At 38.0% G+C, this 23,526-nt stretch overlaps 1 protein-coding gene across 3 annotated transcripts in view; it reads left to right on the forward strand.

Moving 5' to 3' along the window:
• The window catches only part of LOC117713553 (phospholipid-transporting ATPase ABCA3-like), a 158,744-nt gene that overhangs the window by 5,046 nt on the left and 130,172 nt on the right, over nt 1-23,526 (forward strand). For 2 of the 3 annotated variants that reach the window (XM_076919006.1, XM_076918994.1), the window contains exons 2-4: nt 12,237-12,412; nt 14,405-14,657; nt 17,857-17,984. In XM_076919006.1, coding sequence (XP_076775121.1) covers nt 12,353-12,412; nt 14,405-14,657; nt 17,857-17,984 — 441 coding nt within the window. In that variant the 5' untranslated portion in view covers nt 12,237-12,352. The remainder of the gene's footprint in view (nt 1-12,236; nt 12,413-14,404; nt 14,658-17,856; nt 17,985-23,526) is intronic. The other variant, XM_076919044.1, reaches the window with a different exon arrangement.

Raw genomic sequence — 23,526 nt, forward strand, 5'->3', positions numbered from 1 at the left:
TGCCAGACACATTATCTGTTTTTTGTTGTTCTTGTTGGATATTTTACTTATTTACCTTTCAATGTTATCCCCTCTCTCATTCCCCTCCCAAAACCACTTATCCCATCCCCCCTCCCCCTCCTCCTACTTCTATGAAGGTGTGCCCCCACCTAAACCCATTTCCACATCCCTGCTCTCAAATTCCCCAACACTAGGGAATCCAAACTTTCAGGGACCAAGGCCCTCCTCTTCTACTGCTGCCTGACAATGCCATCCTCAACTACCTATATAGGTGGAGCCTTGAGTCCCTTCCTTTGTGTTCCCAGGCTGGAGGTTTAGACCTTGGAAGCTCTGGTTGAGTATTTTGATACTCCTTCTAAGAAGGACCGAAACACCCACACTTTGGTCTTCCTTCTTCTTCTTGAGCTTCATGTGCTTTATGTGTTGTATCTTAGGTATTGTAAGCTTTTGGGCTAATATTCACTTATCAGTGAGTGCATGCCATGTGTGTTCTTTCATGATTAGGTTGCCTCACTCAGGATGATATTTTCCAGTTCCATCCATTTGCCTAAGAATTTCATGAAGTCATTGGTTTTAATAGCTGAGTGGTACTTCATTGGGTAAATGTACCACATTTTCTGTATCCATTCCTCTGTTGAAGGACATCTGGGTTCTTTCCAGCTTCTGGCTATTATAAATAAGACCACTATGAACATAGTGGAGCATATGTCCTTTTTATATGTTGGAGCATCTTCTGGGTATGTGCCTAAAAGTGGTATAGCTGGGGCCTCAGGTAATGCTATGTCCAATTTTCTGAGGAACTGCCAGACTGCTTTCCAGCAGTAAGCTGGCAAACTGTACCATCTTACAATCCCACCAACAATGGAGGAGTGTTCCTTTTTCTCCACATGCTTGCTAGCATCTGTTATCACCTGAGTTTTTGATCTTAGCCATTCTGACTGGTGTGAGGTAGAATCTCGGAGTTCTTTTGATATGCATTTCCCTGATAACTAAGGATATTGAACATTTCTTTAGGTGCTTCTCGGCCATTGGAGTTTCCTAAGTTGAGAATTATTTGTTTAGCTCTGTACCCCATTTTTTAATAGGGTTATTTGGTTATCTGGAGTCTAATTTCTTGAGTTTTTTGTATATATTGGATATTGGCTCTCTATCAGTTGTAGGATTGGTAAAGATCTTTTCCCAATCTGTTGGTTGCCTTTTTGTTTTATTGACAATATTCTTTGCATTACAGAAGCTTTGCAATTTTATGAGGTCCCATTTGTCAATTCTTGATTTTACAGCATAAGCCATTGGTGTTCTGTTCAGGAACTTTTCCCCTGTGCCTAAGTATTCGAGGGTCTTTCCCACCTTTTCTTCAATTAGTTTCAGTGTATCTGGTTTTATGTGAAGGTCCTTTATCCACTTGGACTTGAGCTTTGTACAAGGAGATAAGATCGATTTTTCTACATGCTGGCCTCCAGTTGAACTAGCACCATTTGTTGAAAAGGCTGTCCTGTTATTACTGGACAGTTTTAGCTCCTTTGTCAAAGATCAAGTGACCATAGGTATGGGGGTTTATTTTTGGGTCTTCAATTCTATTCCATTAATTCTCCTACCTGTCTCTGTACCAATACCATGCAGTTTTTATCACTACTGCTTTGTAGTACCCTTGGAGTCAGCGATGGTGATTCCCCAGAACTTCTTTTATTGTTCAGAATAGTTTTCGATATCCTGGGGTTTTTTGTTATTCCAAATGAATTTGAGAATTGCTCTTTCTATCTCTGTGAAGAATTGAGTGGGAATTTTGATGGGGATTGCATTAAATTTGTAGATTGCTCTCGGCAAGATAGCCATTTTTACTATATTAATTCTGTCAATCCATGAGCATGGGAGAACTTTTAATCTTTTGAGATCTGCTTCGATTTCTTTCTTCAGAGACTTGAAGTTCTTGTCAAACAGATCTTTCACTTGCTTGGTTAGATTCACACCAAGGTATTTTATATTATTTGTGACTATTATGAAGGGTGTCGTTTCCCTAATTTCTTTCTCAGCCTGTTTATCTTTTGAGTAGAGGAAGGCTACTGATTTATTTTTGAGTTAATTTTATATCCAGCATCTTTGCTAAAGTTGTTTATCAGGTTTAGGAGTTCTCTGGTGAAAGTTTTGGGGTCACATAAGTATACTATTATATCATCTGCAAATAGTGAAATTTTGACTTCTTTCTTTCAATTTTGTATTCCTTTGACCTCCTTTTGTTGCCTAACTGCTCTGGCTAGGACTTCCAGTACTATATTGAATAGGTAAGGTGAGAGTGGGCAGCCTTGTCTAGTCCCAGATTTTAGTGGGATTGCTTCAAGTTTCTCTCCATTTGGTTTGATGTTGGCTACTGGTTTGCTGTATATTGCTTTTACTATGTTTAGGTATGGGCCTTGAACTCCTGATCTTTCCAAAACTTTATCTTGAAGGGATGTTGAATTTTGTCAAATATTTTCTCAGCATCTAGTGAGATGATCATGTGTTTTTTTTTTTCTTTGAGTTTGTTTATGTAGTGGATTGGATTGATGCATTTCCGTATATTGAACCATCCCTGCATTCCTGGGATAAAGCCTACTTGATCATGATGAATAATTGTTTTGATGTGTTCTTGTATTCGGTTTGTTAGAATTTTATTGAGTATTTTTGCATCAGTTTTCATAAGGGCTATTAGTCTGAAGTCCTCTTTCTTTGTTGGGTCTTTGTTTGGTTTAGGTATGAGTGTAATTGTGGCTTCATAGAATGAATTGTGTAGTGTTCCTTCTGTTTCTATTTTTTGGAACAGTTTATAGAGAGTTAGTATTAAGTCTTTTTTGAAGGTCTGATAGAACTCTGCACTAAAACTGTCTGGTCCCGTCCGGACTTTTTTTAGTGGGGAGACTTCTAATGACTGCTTCTATTTCTTTTGGGGTTATGGGACTGTTTAGATGGTTTATCTGGTCCTAATTTAACTTTGGTAACTGGTATTTGTCTAGAAAATTATTCATTTCATCCAGATTTTCCAATTTTGTTGAGTATAGGCTTTTGTAATAGGATCTGATAATTTTTTGAATTTCCTCAGTTTCTGTTGTTATGTCACCCTTTTCAGTTCAGATTTTATTGATTTGGCTACTGTCTTTCTGCCCGATGATTAGTCTGGCTAAGGATTTATCTATCTTGCTGATTTTCTCAAAGAACCAGCTCCTGGTTTTATTGATTCTTTGTATAGTTCTCTTTGTTTCTACTTGGTTGATTTCAGCCCTGAGTTTGATTATTTCCTTCAGTCTACTACTCTTTGGTGTGTTTGCTTCTTTTTGTTTTAAGCTTTCAGGTGTGTTGTCAAGCTGCTAGTGTTATGCTCTCTTCAGTTTCTTTTTGTAAGCACTTAGAGCTATGAGTTTTCCTCTTAGCACTGCTTTCTTCGTGTCCCATATGTTTTGATATGCTATGTCTTCATTTTCATTAAGTTCTAAAAAGTCTTTAATTTCTTTCATTATTTCTTCCCTGACTACATTATCATTGAGAAGAGTATTGTTCAGTTTCCACGTGAATGTGGGCTTTCCATTGTTTTTGTCGTTATTAAAGAACAGCCTTAGTCCATGGTGATCTGATAGGATGCATGGGATTATTTCAATTTTCTTGTATCAGTTGAGGCCTGTTTTGTGACCAATTTTGTGGTCTATTTTGGAGAATGTTCCATGAGATACTGAGAAAAAGGTATTTTCTTTTGTTTTAGGATGAAATGTTCTATAGATATCTGTTAAATCCATTTGCTTCATAACTTCTGTTAGTTTCACTGTATCTCTGTTTAGTTTCTGTTTCTATGATCTGTCCATTGCTGAGAGTGAGGTGTTGAAGTCTCCCACTATTATTGTGTGAGGTGCAATGTGTGCTTTGAGCTTTAGTAAGGTTTCTTTTATGAAAGTGGGTGCTCTTGCATTTGGCACATAGATGTTCAGTATTGAGAGTTCATGTTGGTTGACTTTTCCTTTGATGAGTATGAAATGTCCTTTCTTATCCCTTTTGATAGCTTTAAGTTCAAAGTCGATTATTCTATATTAGAAAGGCTACTCTAGCTTGTTTCTTAGGACCATTTGCTTGGAAAATTGTTTTCCTGCCTTTTACTCTAAGGTAGTGTCTGTCTTTGTCACTGAGGTGGGTTTTTTATATGTAGCAAAATGCTGGTTCCTGTTTACATATCCAGTCCAATAGTCTATGTTTTTTTTTTATTGGAGAATTGATTCCATTGATGTTAAGAGATATTAAGGAAAGGAGATTGTTGCTTCCTGTTATTTTTGTTATTAGAGGTGGCATTATTTGTGTGGCTATCTTCCTTTTGGATTTCTTGGAAGAAGATTACTTTCTTGCTCTTTCTAGGGTATAATCTCCCTCCTTGTATTGGAGCTTTCCCCGCTATTATCCTTTGTAGTGCTGAGTTTGTGGAAAGATATTGTGTAAATTTGGTTTTGTCATGGAATATCTTGGTTTCTCCATCTATGGTAATTGAGAGTTTTGCTGAGTATAGTATTATGGGCTGGCATTTGTGTTCTCTTACGGTCTGTATGACATTTGCCTAGGATCTTCTGGCTTTTATAATATCTGGTGAGAAGTCTGGTGTAATTCTGATAGGTCTGCCTTTATATGTTACTTGGCCTTTTTTCCTTACTGCTTTTAATATTCTTTCTTTGTTTTGTGCATTTGGTGTTTTGATTACTATGTGATGGGAGGTATTTCTTTTCTGGTCTAGTCTATTTGGCGTTCTGTAGGTTTCTTGTATGTTTATGGGCATCTTGCTCTTTAGGTTAAGGAACTTTTCTATAATTTTGTTGAAGATATTTATTGGCCCTTTAAATTGGGAATCTTCACTCTCTTCTATACCTATTATCCTTAGGTTTGGTCTTCTCATTGTGTCCTGACTTTCCAGGATGTTTTCGTTTAGGAACTTTTTGCACTTTGTGTTTTCTTTGACAGTTGTGTCAATATTTTCTATAGTATCTTCTGCACCTGAGATTCTCTCTTCTATCTCTTGTATTCTAGTGATGATGCTTACATCTATGACTCCTGATTTCTTTCCTAGGTTTTCTATCTCCAGGGTAGTCTCCCTTTGTGATTTCTTTATTGTTTCTACTTCCATTTTTATGTCCTGGATGGTTTTGCTCAATTCCTTCACCTGTTTGGTTGTGTTTTCTTGTAATTCTTTAAGGGATTTTTGTGTTTCCTCTTTAAGGGCTTCTACCTGTTTACCTGTGTTCTCCTCAGTTTCTTTGAGAGTGTTATTTATGTCCTTCTTAAAGACCTCTATCATCATTATTAGAAGTGATTTTAAATCTGAATCTTGCTTTCCTGGTGATATGGGGAATCCAGGACTTTCTAATGTGGGAGAACTAGGTTCTGATGATGGCAAGTACCCTGGGTTACTGATGCTTATGTTCTTGCACTTGCCTTTCGCCATCTGGATCTCCTTAGTGCTACCTGTGCTGTCTCTGACTGGATCCTGTCTTTCCTATTATCTTGGTTGTGTCAGAACTGTTTGGGGTGGGTGTTGCTGCTGGGGTTAGACCTGAAGCCCAAGATCTGCTCAGTGCTTGGGCACAGACTGGAAGGAACCAGTGCTCCTGGTCAGGTGTGAATTCCTGGGTCCCAGTGGGTCCCAGTTACTCCCTGTTTGGGGCAGGTGTTGCTGTCTCCTTACCTAAGATACTGCTGGGGTTAGAGCTTGTCTCTTGAACTTTCAATGAATTAGAACTCAATGAATGTACTCTTGATCTTGCTTTCACCCCTCCATGTTGAGATATTTTTTTCTGCTGTAGGTAGTTACAGCTCATCATTTACATTACTTTGTGGCATCTCTTTATTTAAATATGCTGTGATTTCCATTATTACATACTGAATTTGCAAATTTTAGGCTTTATACATTACAAATGCTAGGTATATTTGTGTCTATTTTTATTACTGCAAGTGTGAATATGTATTTTATTTGGATAAATGTATTGTTGTAGAATTCATCTCACCAAGTTTGGTAGATAATGAAAAACTGTATTTCTCAATGGACATGCAGAAATTTGATTCCACTGCTGTATTTTAGAATTCCTGGTGCTCAGCATCTCTCTGAACAACTGGAATATATTTTAATGGCATTTAAGTTTTATACTTTCCACTTTTTTTTTTCTGTTTCTACAGGATCTAGGGATGTCCCCTCGTTGTTTCTCATGTTGGTGATTTATACTTTTTTCTTACCGTTTTATATTTTTAAACGTTTTATACCATGGCTTTCACTGTACAAGATTTTTCTCTGATGTTCTCAAATGTCACCTTAGAAGAGAATATTGATTTTAATTTCAGGTAGACACAGGTATATAATCACTGTCTTATTTCTTTATGTATAATGAGCATCCAGCAATTCTTGCATATATCTCCATGGATAAGTCTGTAATAATTAGATGGCTCTGATAACTAGGATGCAGTTCTGTTAGATAGTGAAGACTCACCAGAAGCTCATGGTTTGGTATGTCTGGCAGGTGCCAGACAATCATCAGTTCTCTATAGGTAAGATGAATGTAAGATCACTCTGGTAGACAAAGTCAGCTATGATACAGCATGCTGAGAACTGGGAATGAACCACTAGTCAGAAGACTGTATAAAGATTCCAGTAGACCTAGGCAGGTAATACATACTATTCCCAGCAATGAAGATGAAGCACTCACTAAATGTGGATGATTTACCTACCCCCTATAGTCAATCCTATTAGCTGAGTGGGCTAAAGTTAGATGGGCTGAGTGGCTTATCGCCATGATAAGGTAAAGCTGCTAGCAGGGACAAGGGACTAGTCACTGAGAGCCACCACCCCCTTGCTTTGTTCCAGCTATCACTAAGTGGTCTAGTTGTGATGATTCTATGTTGTACATTAGCCAAGTAAGTACCCCCAAACACTATGGAAGTTGGTTATCACCCTCAGCATCTCTGCTATGGAATTATTATAGGATCATCATTAAGACGTAAGAAGTCATTTTACGTTACTTAACGTTTGTCTATTTAGCATCACTACAAAACAGTACATCTTCGTGGATCTGCAGAGATCTGTCTAAAGGGGTGTGCTATTACTTAGTGATTGTTATATATGTTTGATAATAACAGGAAAAGTGTTGAGGCCTGCACTCTGCCTCAACGCTTTGGGGCTAAGTGCTCTGGTCAAGAGAGAGAGTGGGGCTGGAGGGACAAGCGATGCGAAGAATGGAGACAAGACAGGGTGTGTGGTCAGGTCTTAATTCTCGTCCCGTCTCCCTCTGTCTCTCTCTCTTCTCTCTTTATTCAAAGGAAATCTGGAGTATTTATCAACACAAGCAGGAGAACACAGATGAAAACACTTTACCACGTGCACCATACAGCTGAGGTCACTAAACAGCAAAACAAGCTATGTGGGATAAACAATATATTTATGAGAGTGTGCTTCAGCTGTTATAGGCTTTTGAAAACCAAGTCTTTCATCAGGGTATATGGTTCCAGATGGCTGCAAAGTTGATCTAGCCGCTTTCTACTAAAGTCGGCTCCCAACAGAAAAACATATTAATAACAGGAATCTTTCCTAAAATGAAGCCCTTAGAGCCTTGCTTCATGAGGACGAACCTGTTGCAGATTATATAATAATCTGAAGCAGGCCATCTCAGGACAATCACCTGCTAATTATTAGCTTATCCCGTTATGGCTCCTGACAGTCATGGATGGCAATTCCCCCAGTTCTTTTGTTGTTGAGAATAGTTTTTGCTATCCTGGGTTTTTTGTTATTCCAGATGAATTTGCAAATTGCTCTTTCTAATTCTATGAAGAATTGAGTTGGAAGTTTGAATCTGTAGATTCAATTGCATTGAATCTGTAGATTGCTTTTGGCAAAATGGCCATTTTTACTATATTAATCTTGCCAATCGATGAGCATGGGAGATCTTACCATCTTCTGAGGTCTTCTTCGATTTGTTTTTCTTCAGGTACTTGAAGTTCTTGTCATATAGATCTTACACTTGCTTGGTTAGAATCCACCAAGATATTTTATATTATTTGTGACCATTGTAAAGGGTGTCATTTCCCTAATTTCTTTCTCAACCTATTTATCCTTTGAATCAAGAAAGGCTACTGATTTGTTAGAGTTAATTTTTATATCCAGCCACTTTTCTGAAGTTGTTTATCTGCTGTAGTAGTTCTCTGGTAGAATTTTTGGGGTAGCTTATATATATATATATACTATTATATCATCTGCAAATAGTGATATCTTGACTTCCTCCTTTCCAATTTGTATTTCTTTGATCTCCTTTTGTTGTCTAATTGCTCTGGCTAGAGCTTCAAATACCATGTTGAATAGATAGGGGGAGAGTGGGCAGCCTTGTCCCTGATTTTAATGGGATTGCTTTGAGTTTCACTCTGTTTAGTTTGATGTTGGTTATTGGTTTGCTGTATATTGCTTTTATTATGTTTAGATATGGACCTTGAATTCCTGATTTCTCCAATACTTTTAACATGAATGGGGTGTTGTATTTTGTTAAGGGCTTTTTCAGCATCTAGTGAGAGGATCATGTGTGGTTTTTTTTCCTTTGAGTTTGTTTATATAGTGGATTACATTGATGGATTTCTGTATATTGAACCAGCCCTGCATTCCTGGGATGAAGTCTACTTGATCATGGCGAATGATCATTTTTATGAGTTTTTGGATTCAGTTTGCAAGAATTTTATTGAGTATGTTTGCATCAATATTCTTAAGAGAAGTTGGTCTGAAGTTCTCTTTTTTGTTGTGTCTTTGCGTGGTTTAGGTATCAGCATGAACCTTGAGAAGTATTGGTATTAGGTCTTCTTTGAAGGTCTGATAGAATTCTTCACTAAAACAATCTGGTCCTCCACTGTTTTTGGTTGGGAAACTTCTAATGACAGATTCTATTTCCTTAGGGCTTATAGGACTGTTTAGATGCTTTACTTGATCCTGATTTAACTTTGGTACTTGGGATCTGTCTAGGAAATCATCTATTTCATCTAGATTTTCCAGTTTTGTTGAGTATAGACTTTTGTAGTAGGATCTGATGATTTTTTGTGTTTCCTCAGTTTTTGTTTCCATGATGTGTCCATTGGTGAGACTGGGGTATTGAAGTCTCCCACTATTATTGTGTGAGGTTCAATGTGAGCTTTGAGCTTCAGTAACATTTCTTTTACAAATGTGGATGCCCTTGCATTTGGGGCATAGATATTAAGAATTGAGAGTTCGCCGGGCAGTGGTGGTGCACACCTTTAATCCCAGCACTTGGGAGGCAAAGGCAGACCGGTTTCTGAGTTCAAGGCCAGCCTGGTCTACGGAGTGAGTTCTAGGGTAGCTAGGGCTACAGAGATAAACCCTATCTCGAAATTAAAAAAAAAGAAGAAGAAGAAGAAGAAGAAGAAGAAGAAGAAGAAGAAGAAGAAGAAGAAGAAGAAGAAGAAGAAGAAGAAGAATTGAGAGTTCATCTTGGTGGGTTTTTCCTTTGATGAGTATGTTAGTAGTGTCCCTTCCCATCTTTTTTGATAACTTTTGGTTGAAAGTCTATGTTATTGGATATTAATATGACTACTCCAGCTTGTTTCTTGGGGCCATTTGCTTGGAAAATTTTTTTCCAGCCTTTTACTTTGAGGTAGTGTTTGTGTTTGTCACTGAGGTGTGTTTCCTTTATACAGCAAAATGTTGGGTCCTGTTTATGTACCAGTCTGTTAGTCTATGTCTTTTTATTGGGGAATTGAGTCCATTGATTTTGAGAGACATTAAGGACCAGTGATTGTTGCTTTTTGTTATTTTTGTTGTTGCAGGTGGAATTATGCTGTGTGGTTCTCTTCCTTTGGGTTTGTTGTGAGAAGATTAATTTCTTAGTTTTCTTGGGTGTAATTTCCCTCATGTTGGAGTTCTCCTGTCATCCTCTTTAGGGCTGGATTAGTGGAAAGATATTGTTTAAATTTGGTATTATGGAATATTTTGGTTTCTCCATCTATAGTAATTGAGAGTTTTGCTGGGTATAGTAGCTTGGGCTGGCATTTTTGTTCTCTTAGGGTCTGTATGACATCTGCCTGTTTCAATCCGCTCTAGCCCACTTTGGGAGCCAAAATGTCGGGGACAGCTCTATCAATGTTGAAACCTGCACTGCCAAAAGCTTTGGGGGCTAAATTGTTAGCCTGCACTGCCCCAAGCTGCTCCAGTCTGCAGGTTGGGGTTCAGCAAGAGAGAGAGTGAGGACGGACTCGAGGAATAGAGACCAGACAGAGTGTGATTCAATCCCGTTTATTCTTCATTCTCTCTTCCTAGTCCAAGTCCTAAGTCTTGAGTTCCTAGTTCCTAGTTCCTAGTGCCTCCAAGTTCCAAGTTACTTCTTCCAAGTACTAAGTGCCTAATGTCTAATAATTCTTCCTCAATGCCTAATTTCTACTCCAAGTTGTACTCTCTAACCTAATTCCTAGTTCCAAGTTGTACTCTTCTAATCCTAATTCTCTGTTCTCCCTCCAAGTTGTACTGAACTCTTCTGTCTGCCTCTTGCCTTTTATATGTCTCACTTCAAAGCCACGCCTCTAAGTCACACCTTTAAGTCATGCCCTTAGGCCTTGTCTCTAAATCTGATCTCTAAGTCAAGCCCTTAAGTCTCGGCTCTAAATCACAGCTTTAAGTCTCACACACCCAAGGGAAAATCCTGGATATCTAAAGCAAGATGTTATCAGAGTGTGCTCAGCTGTTGCAGGCTAATGTAATCAAGTCTCTTATCAGGATATATGGCTCAAGATGGCTGCAAGGATGATAGCCGCCTTCTGTTGGCTCCCCACATCTGCCCAACATTTTCTGGCTTTTAGAGTCTCTGCTGAAATGTCTGGTGTAATTCTGATAGGTCTGTCTTTATATGTTACTTGAACTTTCCCCCAAGATTTCAATACTCCTTCTTTTTCTGTGCATTTGGTGTTTTAATTATTATATAATGAGAGGAATTTTTTTCCGGTCCCATCTGTTTCATAGGCTTGCTGTATATTTATGGGCATCTCATTCTTTAAGTTAGGGAAGTTTTCTTCTATAATTTTAAGATGTTTGCTGGCCCTTTGAGTTTGGAATCTTCACTCTTTTGTATTCCTATTGTTCTTAGGTTTGGTCTTCTCATTGTGTCCTGGATTTTTTTTTAATGTTTTGAGTTAGGAGCTTTTTGCTTTTTGTATTTTTTGACAGTTGTGTCAATATTTTCTATGGTATCTTCTATGCCTGAGAGTCTCTCTTCTATCACTTGTATCCTGTTGATGATGCTTGTATCTGTGACTCCTGCTCTGTTTCCTAGGTTTTCTATCTCCAAGGTAGTCTCCCTTTGAGATTTCTTTATTGTTTCTACTTCCATTTTTAGATCCTGAATGGTTTTGTTCAATTCCTTCGCCTGTTTGATTGTGTTTTCTTGTAATTCTTTAAGAGATTTTTATGTTTCCTCTTTAAGGGCTTCTACCTGTTTACATGGGTTCTCCTGTATTTCTTTGAGTGAGTTATTTATGTTCTTCTTAAAGTTCTCTATCGTCTTCATGAGATGGGATTTTACATCTGAATCTTGCTTCTCTGGTGTGTTGGGGTATCCAGTGCTTGCTGTGCTGGGAGAAATGGGTTCTGATGTTGCCCAGTAGTATTGGTTTCTGTTGTTTAGGTTCTTGCACTTGCCTTTTGCCATCTGGTTATCTCTGGTGTTAACTGGCCTTGCTGTCTCTGAATGGAGCATGTCCTTCCTGTGTGCCTGTGATCCTGTGATCTTGTGATCTTGGATGTGTCAGAACTCCTGGGGTTCAAGCTGCATCTGGGTGTGGGCTGATTGGGTGGGGATCTACTCCTGGTGCAGGTGCAAACTGGAAGAAGCCTGCACCTCTGGCTGGACAGGGTCCCTGAATCTCTGGGTCTTAGAGGTCCCAGTTATGCCAGGTATTGGGGCAGGGTTTGAGGTCTCACCTGTGATCCTGGATGTGTCAGAACACCTGTGAGTCAAGCTGCATCTGGGCTGAGTGGATGGGGATACAGAGCACTAACTCCACTCTGGGCACAGGTGCAAACCAGAAGAAGCCTGAGTCTCTGGCTGGGCCATTAACAATCTTTATTATATATTAAGAAAATTAGTAGAAAAATTTTAGTAATGATACAATTTGCTTTATTTCAGATATATAACCTCACCAATTTTTGAGACTAATTAAAGAGAAAGGTAGTAAAAAGAATCTCATTTTGTTTATTGCTCACATTTTAGGTAACTTACCATTGTAAAAGCAAGAAAAAAAGAAGGAAAGGAAGAAAGAAAGAAAGAGAGAGAGAAAGAGAGGAAGATTTCCTCTGTAGAGTTGAGCACATAGTTTTTGTAAAAGGATGAATCAGTTGATAGTCAATCAATTAACAGTTCTCCTCTGGAAAAATTTTACATTAAAGGTAGGTAAAGGCATCCATGGTAATGACCGCCAGAGCCCATTTGTTACATTTCATTCTGTGTACATTTTTGCATATACTTTTGAAAAACTTAAACCTGTGGGTAGATCTTTCAAATGTATAATAGCCATCAAATACATACTGTAGAGTGACCTGAAAAAAGTAGAGAAAAGGGAAGAGGTAGTTGAGATAGTTGAAAGGAATTTCAGAACTTAGGCCCCTGCAATTATAGATAGTAATATACAAAGGGCAGAAGAAAATTCCTAGGTAGGGCTTTTGTTAAGGGCTTCTGATGCAGAGGAAAGAGAAAGCAGCATGGGAGTACCTGTGGCTACTGCCTCTGGGTTTGTGTGGAGATTGCTTTTAAAGGAAATTAAAATAAGAAAGGCATGTTTATTAAAGTAAGGGAGAGTGAAGCTCAAGGAAGAGAGGAACATTCTTTTCTGGGAATACATTGAACACTTCCTGGAACTCAGGTACTTTCTCTTTTCCTTGCATTTTTAGTCTGATGTTTTCAGTCATGGTAACTAGGGAAGAGAGATTAGACAAACCTAGATTAAACTAACCTTGAATTATAGTTTTGAATAAAACATTCCTCACATGATCACCACATCTGCATTCATACTGAATAACTCTTGACCAAAGATGAAAGTAGCAGAGGATGAGACAGAACAGAGATGTCAGAAACTTCCTTTTTCAAGTTACATCAGATATTTGCAGGACCAAAAAGTCAGTGTTTTTTGTTTTTTGTTGTTGTTTTTGGTTGTTGTTGTTTTTTTTTTTTTTTTTTTTAACCAAAGTAGCCTTCAAATTAGTGCAAAATAATCTAGGAAACTTAATTATAATATACATATTAGAGATGTTATCTACAGAAAATCTGGTAGAAAACTAATGATATACTGTCCAACTGGGTAGCATCTAAAATTAGTGATTTTAAAGTCAACCAATATAAATTAATCAAGGTAGCTTTATTTAGATTTTCTCTGGTAAAAATTCTGTCCCCTTACTTATTCTTAAATTTTGAGAGATTTTGATTTACTTATGCTCATTCAAGTGGCTACGTAAAATCCCAGCAATTGCAATTGGTCTGGTCACAAAGACCTTCTAGTGTATAAACACCCTGGCCTTGAGGCATAATCTGGTATTTCATGACAAAGCTGTTAAAAGAGAAACATACTCAGCTTTTGATGAGGCAAGGAGTTTGTTTGGCTTTGTCCTTTTATGGTTACCCTATGGCCTCATTTTCTAATGAGTTAACAGTCACTTAGATTAATTTAGAAGCCCTTGTGACAAAAGCATTAAGAATTTAATGGTTGTTTTGTCCAGAGAATGATCTATAGGAGCCATGGTTTCAGTTTCAAGTGAGTAATTTATTAACCATGCAGCAAGCAAAGGTGAAAGAATAAATGGAAAGCAGAGGAGAAATAGCAAAACCTCATCAACTTGGATGGAAATTGACTGGGGAAGTTCCATTGAGGCAGCCTGTTAGAGTATGTGACTGAGAATCCCAGACAGAGCAGTGCTCCCTTGAGTCAGTACTCTAAGTAAAAGAACCGATATAAAGTAGTGGATAGACAGCAAAACACCAAATCTTGTTCTTACAACATCCAGCAGAAATGACTGGGGAAGCACTGTTTAAACAGTCATGCTGGAGTACCTGATGAAGAACATTTTCTTCCCTGGGACAAGGAAGGGAAGAAGGGGTTCTTCACTCTGATGTCCACCCTCAACATGTACAAACAGCACAGGACAGTTAACCAATATAATTTATAATGATGATGTACTTGTTTTCTATGGTATCTATAAGATTATTCAGGAGAATGGACTATATAGAATATATACCATACTTTTCATGGATGACAGGTCGTAAGTTCAGGCCCTGAACATACATCTGCCCTTTATTCTATGTGGTACAGAAGGTAAAATATAAAACTCAAATTTATATTGAATGTGTACTCTTGAGTTAATCAATAATATGTCTTTTTCCTCTTTTAGAAGAGGCAGACCATTAGTACAATTACAGAAGTCTTGGCAGCATTGTTGTTTGTAATAATGTTGTTGATATTCCGTGCACTTACTGGTATGAATGTTGCTGGACCGTATAATTTCACTCCTCAACCCATTGCTACCATGCCTTCTTTCATCAAAGATGCTAAGGAGTGGGAATTGATTTACATACCTTCTGATATTGATGTGGTATCAGAAATCATTGAAGATGTAAAGAGGAATCTCAACTCCACTATAAAAGGTTAGCCATTGAAGTTTTCAGTTAAAAAAAAAAAAAACTGCTACATCTATAAAAAACAAAACAAAAACAAAATAATGCTAAAAATTGAGGTTAAGGTGGAGTTTATGTCTTACTATTAAGATTTGCGATGTGATAGTGATAAGTAGGTCAGTGTGGAATTGGTCAAAAGATAGACAAATCCGTGAGAGGAGAACCCAAACACAGATTGATTATACTAAGATGCCAGAATGACTTTGACAGTGATGTAACAGACTATCATGAAAGACAAACCTATTAAAAAAAATAGTACGGGAACAATTGGGCACTAATAGCTAAAATAACAAAAATCCATATCTTCTGCAACTAACTAAAAATGGGTCATATACCTAAATGTGAAATGATGAAGCCTTTAAGAGAGAACGTGTGAGAAAATCTTTGTAACTTAAAGCCAGTTGATCCCTTAGACATGATACAAAGTTATGATCAAGAAGAATGATGTGAGTTATTTGGACTCCTGTCACCTAATACAGATGTGCCTGCTCCTGAGGTGAAAATAGTCATCCTTTGTTTCTTACAGTTGATTTAAAACTACCTTACTGAAATTTCAAACACAGGGGTCCTTTAACATTTTCTCTTTAGGTTTTAGTTCTGTAGAAGTTGGTTTGGGGACTTGGGTGTTTGCTTTCTTGCTTGCTTGCAGTGCTGCAGATTGAACCTAGGGGTCTTTTACAGCCTAGGAAAGCCTGCTGCTAAGCTATGTCCTCAGCCCTGGAGCTTACAATTCTATATACATTAAAAACTACTTCAGCAATATTGTAACTTACGCATATATTCTTGAAAGTCAAGGAAAGCTGGAGTCTTTTCAAAGGGAAAAATTATTATTCTTTCTTTAAAAAAAAAAAAAAAAAAGAGTAGGGAAGATATAAATTTTCAGTAGCTGCCCAGAGGAGAAGAGCTGGAGCCAGCATGGAGGCCCCCTGTATGGTGGCCTGCAGCTGCATGGTTAGAAGGAGCGCTTTAAAGAGAGAGTAAGCAAGCCCAAAGTACAAACAGCAACAACAGCAAAGAACACATTTAGCTCTGGCCAGCATCAGAAAGAGACAAACAAAATGAGAGAGGGAGGGAGGAAAGAAGAGGGAAGAGGGAGGTTAGGGGATAATAGTTTTGCCTTTCTGACAGACAACTAAGCCTCATGGCAACTCATAGAGTGTGCTATGGAGTAAGAATTCAGAAAAAGAAAAGTATATTATCTCATTAAAAGGGTACTTATTCTACCTGTCTTGTTTGTTTTGTTTTCACATGATTTAAGGTGATTCTGCCTTCCTAGGGGTGATCCTGGCTTCCTGAGGGGTGGTTTCTTGTCCAGGTCATAAACGCACCAAACTGGATTAACTCTTATGTTTGGGGTAGCTTGAAATGATAGATCTCATGGAAATCTAGAAATACAGTTCCAAAGCTGGTACCAGTATCTGTACTGAAGTTCTAGTCCCCACCCTCAGGTAGAACTTTTAGGTAGGGAAGGGGTGGTCATTTAGAAGGAGATAAGAAACTAGATCTTGATTCTGCCAATCCTGGCCATGCTTTGTGTGGTCCCTGCCCTGACTGTGGCCTATCCAGTTCTTGTTACTCAGCTCTGAAGAGGTGACCATAACTACTATAGGGAATTGGGATAATAACTGATCTGGCTGAATGAGGCATTGGGTGTGACAGTTGGGGTACCTCTCTGGTGAGCCTGTCTAAAAGATACCAGAAGTATATCCATGATTTGTGTGTCTTAACTGCCACATGTAGGAAAGAAAGGAACCCCTTGACAGGAAACTGGAAAGAGACTTGAGGGAGAAGTAAAGGTGATAGTTATTAGTATTTCAAGTCTTACAATAGGGGGGAGCCAGGAGAAGCCAGAAGAGAGCTGTTTTAAATGTCCAAATCAGAGTTCTTTAGTCTCTTGATAGGTTCACTGAGCATGTGTCCTCTGTGTTCCTTCTTGTTTTTTACTGTGGCCTCTAAGGTTGGACTCAATAGTGATGAACCCAGCATGTGTGTTTGTTTGAGCATTCTAATACCTGTTGGAATGGCTAGAATCACAGTGCATTTTTTTCTAGAGAGGGAGAGACCTTTAACCATTATTCAATTTTTAAGTTAAAATGAGAGTAGGTGTGTTTTCCCAGCTGCTAATAGGCACTACATTGTTGAATTAAACCACAGTCAGAATGTCCACACTGGACACCATTTTTCTTATGGAGAAGAAAACCATCCATGGTACATAGTTGTTTAAATAACATCTCATAGAGATTTAACTCTAATTTTTAGAGGAAGTGACTCTTTGAACTGTTTGAGAAATAAGCTAATCCTTTATATCATTGGTTATACTGTTCTGGTGGACATATTGATGCAGGCTGCCAAATGTGCCCGTTTTTCTTTTTAGCATAAGGGTCAGGTGAAGGTCTGGTCCTTTTGAGTCTTTCTGTATTTCATTAAGATAATTTTAAAAAATAACTCTTGAATTTATTTTGAACATTTTCTTCTTTTTTCTGGGTCTAAAATGGCATGTATACTACATGCTTTGCATTTATCCATGTGTTGATGAGGTTGTGTTTAACTTCTTCCAATCTTCTTCATGATACTGCTGAGGCTGGGGGAATTTCATTGAACTGTCTCCACTACTTTCTTCTCTATTACCATCAAACTGTTATCAAATGAGTTTCACTTTATAGGGTTTAATTTGAAGTGCTAGCCACTCCTTGTCTTTGCTCTTCTTTGAAACAGCTTTATATAACATCAAAAAATACGATGTACCTCCCAGATATACTATATGTCTATTTAATGTATATGAGTCGGTGGATTTCAGTGTACTTGGAGTGGTACAAGCACTACAGCAATGGATTAGAGTTCACCTCCAAAGAAGCTGTCCATAGTCTTGATCCCCACTCTATTAGGGAACACTAGAATGCGTCCTGTCCCTATAGACTGTCCTGGTTGGATGTACATTGTGCTGCTGGTTCATCTAACATCATACAACTTTTCATACTAAAAGTTTATGAAATACTGAAGGGATTTTATACATGAAATATCCATTAATTACTCATGTCAATATTTAAGAAAAAAGGTCATAGATTTCACAATATTTGTAATAGATTTTTGTCTGTATAAAGTAGTATCTCACCTCACAAACGGAATTACTGGATATTTTACTTAAGCAAACAGTTTTCTCTCTCTGTAGTTCGAGGTTTTCCTTCAGAAGCTGAGTTTGAGAATTACATTCTGTTTGATTATATGTCTCAGAGAGTACTGGCTGCCATTGTTTTTGACTGTGGCTTCAAAAACAAAAATGATCCTCTGCCACTTCAGGTAAGAAAATTTTATTTAAGGTTTTCAAATAAGTAGTGTTCTTATTAGCTTTAGCTTCTAGGATTTTTAATGAATTAATTACTGTTCACCCAATTTTGCAAATGGAAAAAGAATCATTCTAGAAACAAACTAATAACATGTAATAAAGCAAAAATACTAATTCATTTCTGAGTGATGTAATGTCTTTGTGTGTATTACTGATTATAAGAGAGTGTGATTTTTAAGTCTTCACTGTCAGCTTGACTAGATTTAGAATCATCTAAGAAATCTATGAGTGTAGTTATAGAAAGGGTGAACTAAAGGGAGAAGAACCACCCTAAATGGAGTGTCTCCTGGGCTGGATAAGGGAAAGGAGAAAGCCAGAAGAGTCGTGCCATTTCACCTCTTCTGTTTCTTGGCTACAGTGTAAACTACTCTGTTCTGCCATGTCTTTCTTTAGCATCTGAAACTAATTCAAAATAAATCTTTAGTCCTTGAAATTGTTTCTGTCAGTTATTATGGTCACAGCAACATACACACACACACAAACACAGGAGAGAACAGTAAACTAAGAGGAAATCTTAATTAACCGGCACTTGTATTTCATGCATGCTGGTAAAGATGTGTTTTAAGTCAGAGGCATTTTTATTGGTAGACAACTGAACTCAGAAATCCCTTCTTTGAATGAAAAACAGAATATAATTTCTTTTGTAAATCTCCAGAAGACTTGTAGACTTAAATGCACCGATCAACTGTATAGTGTCAGGACTGAAGAGAAGCTGATGATGTCTACAGAAAGATGAGGAGAGAGCAGTGCTTTGAATTTGGAGTCCTTAGAAAATTTTATAGGCATCACATCCTGGTGGCTGTAGAAATAAGTGATCAGTCTGGAGCACCCAGAGATTGAGACACACCTACAGTTTCTAAAACAGGCACTATTGGAAGACAGAAGTAGGATCTGTATTACCTTAACATCTAGCCCTTATTTTATGGCTCCATTCATCTATGCCGGCTTCCTTAGCATAAAGCTATATATCCATTGATGTGGATTTAGGTACATGTACATTAGCATACATTGGCCCAAAGTATCTTCGGTGTCATGTTAAGTTTTATTCTTGCTACCTACAGACTCTTCTCAAATCTCAAATTTTTGAATGAAATTCCCATTGCTAAAATTCCCATAGATTTTCTCTAGTGTTTAGTCTATTTCTCCAAATAATATTATTTCTCCTAAATTCTTTCTCTAAAATTTTATTTACTTATTTATTTGTTTATCTATTGTATATGATTTGTGTGAGAGTGTGGGCATATACCAAGGAAAATTCTTTAAGCAATAAAAAGAAAAGCACTGTATAGTAACAGAAATGCATAAACTGTTTAAATATATTTCCAGGAAATTATGCTAAGAAAAAATGCAAGACCTCCAAAATTAACAGCTGCTATTCCACTTAGATAAAAAAACAGTTTTAAAGTGAAAAATAAACTTCTGATGTCCTGGCTCAGATAACCATTAAAAGGGGGTGCTAATGGAACTGTTCGGCATCTTCACTGTATTGATAGGTATGGAAATTCCACATGTAAGAAAACTTTGTGTACAACCTAGGATGACAGACATATCTACAGACACCTATAGACATACCTTACGAATTATATCAATATCTTCATTGTGCATTTATATATAATGTATGCCATTATAAATACACACACAAATATGTACATAAACATATGCATACACACAATCCAAGCCTATACCAGATTTGTTAATTATTTCTTTAAACTGCATGTGAAGCTAAATTACCTTGAAATTTTCTATTAATTTAGAATGAGGTCATGACTGTACAGGGATTTTATAAATTTGTTGTGTTTTTTCCTACTGAGTGTTATACTTTAATGATGTCTTACAGATTTATGTTTTAATATATTGGAAACTTTCTATTTTACTAAATAAATCTGTTCCGTATAGCAAGCCTTGATTAAAGAGTTTTTATTTGGTGAGTGCACCCCGGATACCGCCAGACACATTCTGGGGGATCCATAGAACCCATAGCCAGCGCTAGCACTCCCCTTCCTCCTCCGCTCGCCCCTCTTCCGCTCTGAGGCCTGTTGGTGAGTGCACCCCGATACCGCCAGACACATTCTGGGGGATCCATAGAACCCATAGCCAGCGCTAGCACTCCCCTTCCTCCTCCACTCGCCCCTCTTCCACTCTGAGGCCTGTTGGTGAGTGTACTCCGGATACTGCCAGACACATTCTGGGGGACCCACAGATCCCACAACCAGCTTTAGGTAGGAAAACACACATACTACCCTGAGCTCATAGCTGGGTGCCCTGAGTGCTCAGAATCCAGCAGATACCCTCCCCCCCCCCGCCCCTGCCGGCTAGCACCCCCCTTCTGCCCATCTCCCGGGTCTGAGGCCTGGACCAGACCTCTGCCAGGTCTGCAGTTGTGTGGACCCTGGATTCCGCCTGAGACATACTGGAAGGTCCACTCAACCCAGAGCCACAGAGGAACAACTGAACTCAGAGTGTCAGACAACATATCCTGAGAGATCCAAGAGGAGACACTGCACCCAGAACAGCAGACAACTAGCTGGACTGCTACCTTGGAGGCACCATATCCTGAGGCATCCTAGAGATACCACAGTAATCAGTGCAACTGGAAAAAATCACAGAGACATCTGGACCCCTAGAAGACCAAACACAAGTGAGACAACTGGAAAGGCAGGCTTCAGTCAGAGACAGAAGTACAGGTAGCACTAGATTTAACCAGATGGCAAAAGGCAGGTGCAGAAACGCAAGCAACAGAAACCAAAGTTACATGGCATCATCAGAACCCAGTTCCCCCATCATAGCAAGCCCTGAACACCCCATCACACCAGAAAAGCAGGATTCAGAATTAAAATCACTTCTCATGATGATGATAGAGGACTTTAAGAAAGACATAAATAACACTCTCAAAGAACAGATAGAAACCCTTAAAGAGGAAACACAAAAATCCCTTAAGGAATTGCAAGAAAATGCAACCAAACGGGAGAAGGAATTAAACAAAACCATGCAGGATCTAAAAATGGAAGTAGAAACAATAAAGAAATCACAAAGGGAGACTACCCTGGAGATAGAAAACTTAAAAAAACGATCAGGAGTCATAGACACAAGTATTACCAACAGAATACAAGAGATGGAAGAGAGAATCTCATGTGCAGAAGATACCATGGAAAACATTGACACAACTGTCAAAGAAAATGCAAAATACAAAAAGCTACTAACCCAAAATATACAAGAAATCCAAGACACAATGAGAAGGCCAAACCTAAGGATAATAGGAATAGATGAGGGGGAAGACTCCCAACTTAAAGGACCAGTAAATATCCTCAACAAAATTATAGAGGAAAACTTCCCTGACCTAAAGAAAGAGCTGTCCATAAATATACAAGAAGCCTACAGAACTCCAAATAGTTTAGACCAGAAAAGAAATACTTCCCGCCACATAATAGTCAAAACATCAAATGTACAAAACAAAGAAAAAATACTAAAAGCAGTAAGGGAAAAAGGCGAAGTAACATATAAAGGCAGACCTATAAGAATTATACCAGACTTCTCACCAGAGACCATAAAAGCCAGAAGATCCTGGACCGATATCATACAGACCCTAAAAGAACATAAATGTCAGCCCAGACTACTATACCCAGCAAAACTGTCAATCATTATTGATGGAGAAACCAAAATATTCCATGACAAATCCAAATTTACACAGTATCTCAACACAAACCCAGCACTTCAAAGGATAATTGGTGGAAAACTCCATCACAAGGAGGGAAACTACAACCTAGAAAAAGCAGGAAAGTAATCTTCCAAAAACCGTAAAAGAAGGTAGCTACACAAACATATCTCCACTGCCAACAACAAAAATAACAGGAAACAACACTCATTTTCCTTAATATCTCTTAATATCAATGGACTCAATTCGCCAATAAAAAGACATAGACTATCAGACTGGATACGTAAACAGGACCCAACATTTTGCTGCATTCAGGAAACGCACCTCTGTGGAAAGGACAGACACTACCTCAGAGTAAAAGGTTGGAAAACAATCTTCCAAGCAAATGGTCCCAAGAAACAAGCTGGAGTAGCCATTCTAATATCAAATAAAATCAGTTTTCAACCACAAGTAATCAAAAAAGATAAAGAAGGACACTTCATATTCATCAAAGGAAAAATGTACCAAGAGGAACTCGCAATTCTCAACATCTATGTCCCAAATGTAAGGGCACCCACATACATAAAAGACACTTTACTAAAACTTAAAGCATACATTGCACCCTACACAGTAATAGTGGGAGATTTCAACACCCCACTCTCAGTTATGGACAGATCATGGAAACAGAAACTAAATCGAGACACAATGAAACTAACAGAAGTTATGAACCAATTGGACTTAACTGACATCTATAGAACATTTCATCCTAAAACAAAAGAATATACCTTCTTCTCAGCACCTCATGGTACCTTCTCCAAAATAGACCACATAATTGGTCACAAAACAGGCCTCAACAGATACAAAAAGATTGAAATAATCCCTAGTACCTTATCAGACCACCATGGATTAAGACTTGTCTTTGACATGGACAAAAACAACAGAAAGCCCACATACACTTGGCAACTGGACAATGCTCTACTCAATGATAACTTGGTCAAAGAAGAAATTAAAGACTTTTTATATTTAAAAGAAAATGAGGACACATCATATCAAAACATGTGGGACTCATTGAAAGCAGTACTAAGAGGAAAAATCATAGCTCTAACTGCCCACAAAAAGAAAGTGGAAAGAACGTACATTAATAAATTGACAGCACACCTGAAAGAGTTAGAACAAAAAGAAGCTAATATACCCAAGAGGAGTAGACGGCAGGAAATAATCAAACTCAGGGCTGAAATCAACCAAGTCGAAACAAAAAGAACTATACAAAATATCATCAAAACCAGGAGCTGGTTCTTTGAGAAAATCAACAAGATAGACAAACCCTTAGCCAGACTAACCAAAGGGCACAGAGACAGCATTCAAATTAATAAAATCAGAACTGAAAAGGGAGACATAACAACAGAAACAGAGGAAATTTAAAAAATTATCAGATCCTACTACAAAGGCCTATACTCAACAAAATTGGAAAATCTGGAGGAAATGGACAATTTTCTAGATAGATACCAGGTACCAAAGTTAAACAAGGAGCAGATAAACCATCTAAACAGTCCCATAATGCCTAAAGAAATAGACACAGTCATTAAAAATCTTCCCACCAAAAAATGTCCGGGGCCAGATGGTTTCAGTGCAGAATTCTTCCAGACCTTCAAGGAAGACCTAATACCAATCCTCTTCAAGCTATTCCACCGAATTGAGACAGAAGGAACACTACCCAATTCGTTCTATGAAGCTACCATTACACTCATACCTAAACCACAGAAAGACCCAACAAAGAAAGAGAACTACAGACCAATCTCTCTTATGAATATTGATGCAAAAATACTCAATAAAATTCTCGCAAACCTAATCCAACAACACATCAA

The sequence above is a fragment of the Arvicanthis niloticus genome, chromosome 1, assembly GCF_011762505.2.
Source record: "Arvicanthis niloticus isolate mArvNil1 chromosome 1, mArvNil1.pat.X, whole genome shotgun sequence".
Classification (NCBI taxonomy): Eukaryota; Metazoa; Chordata; class Mammalia; order Rodentia; family Muridae; genus Arvicanthis; species Arvicanthis niloticus.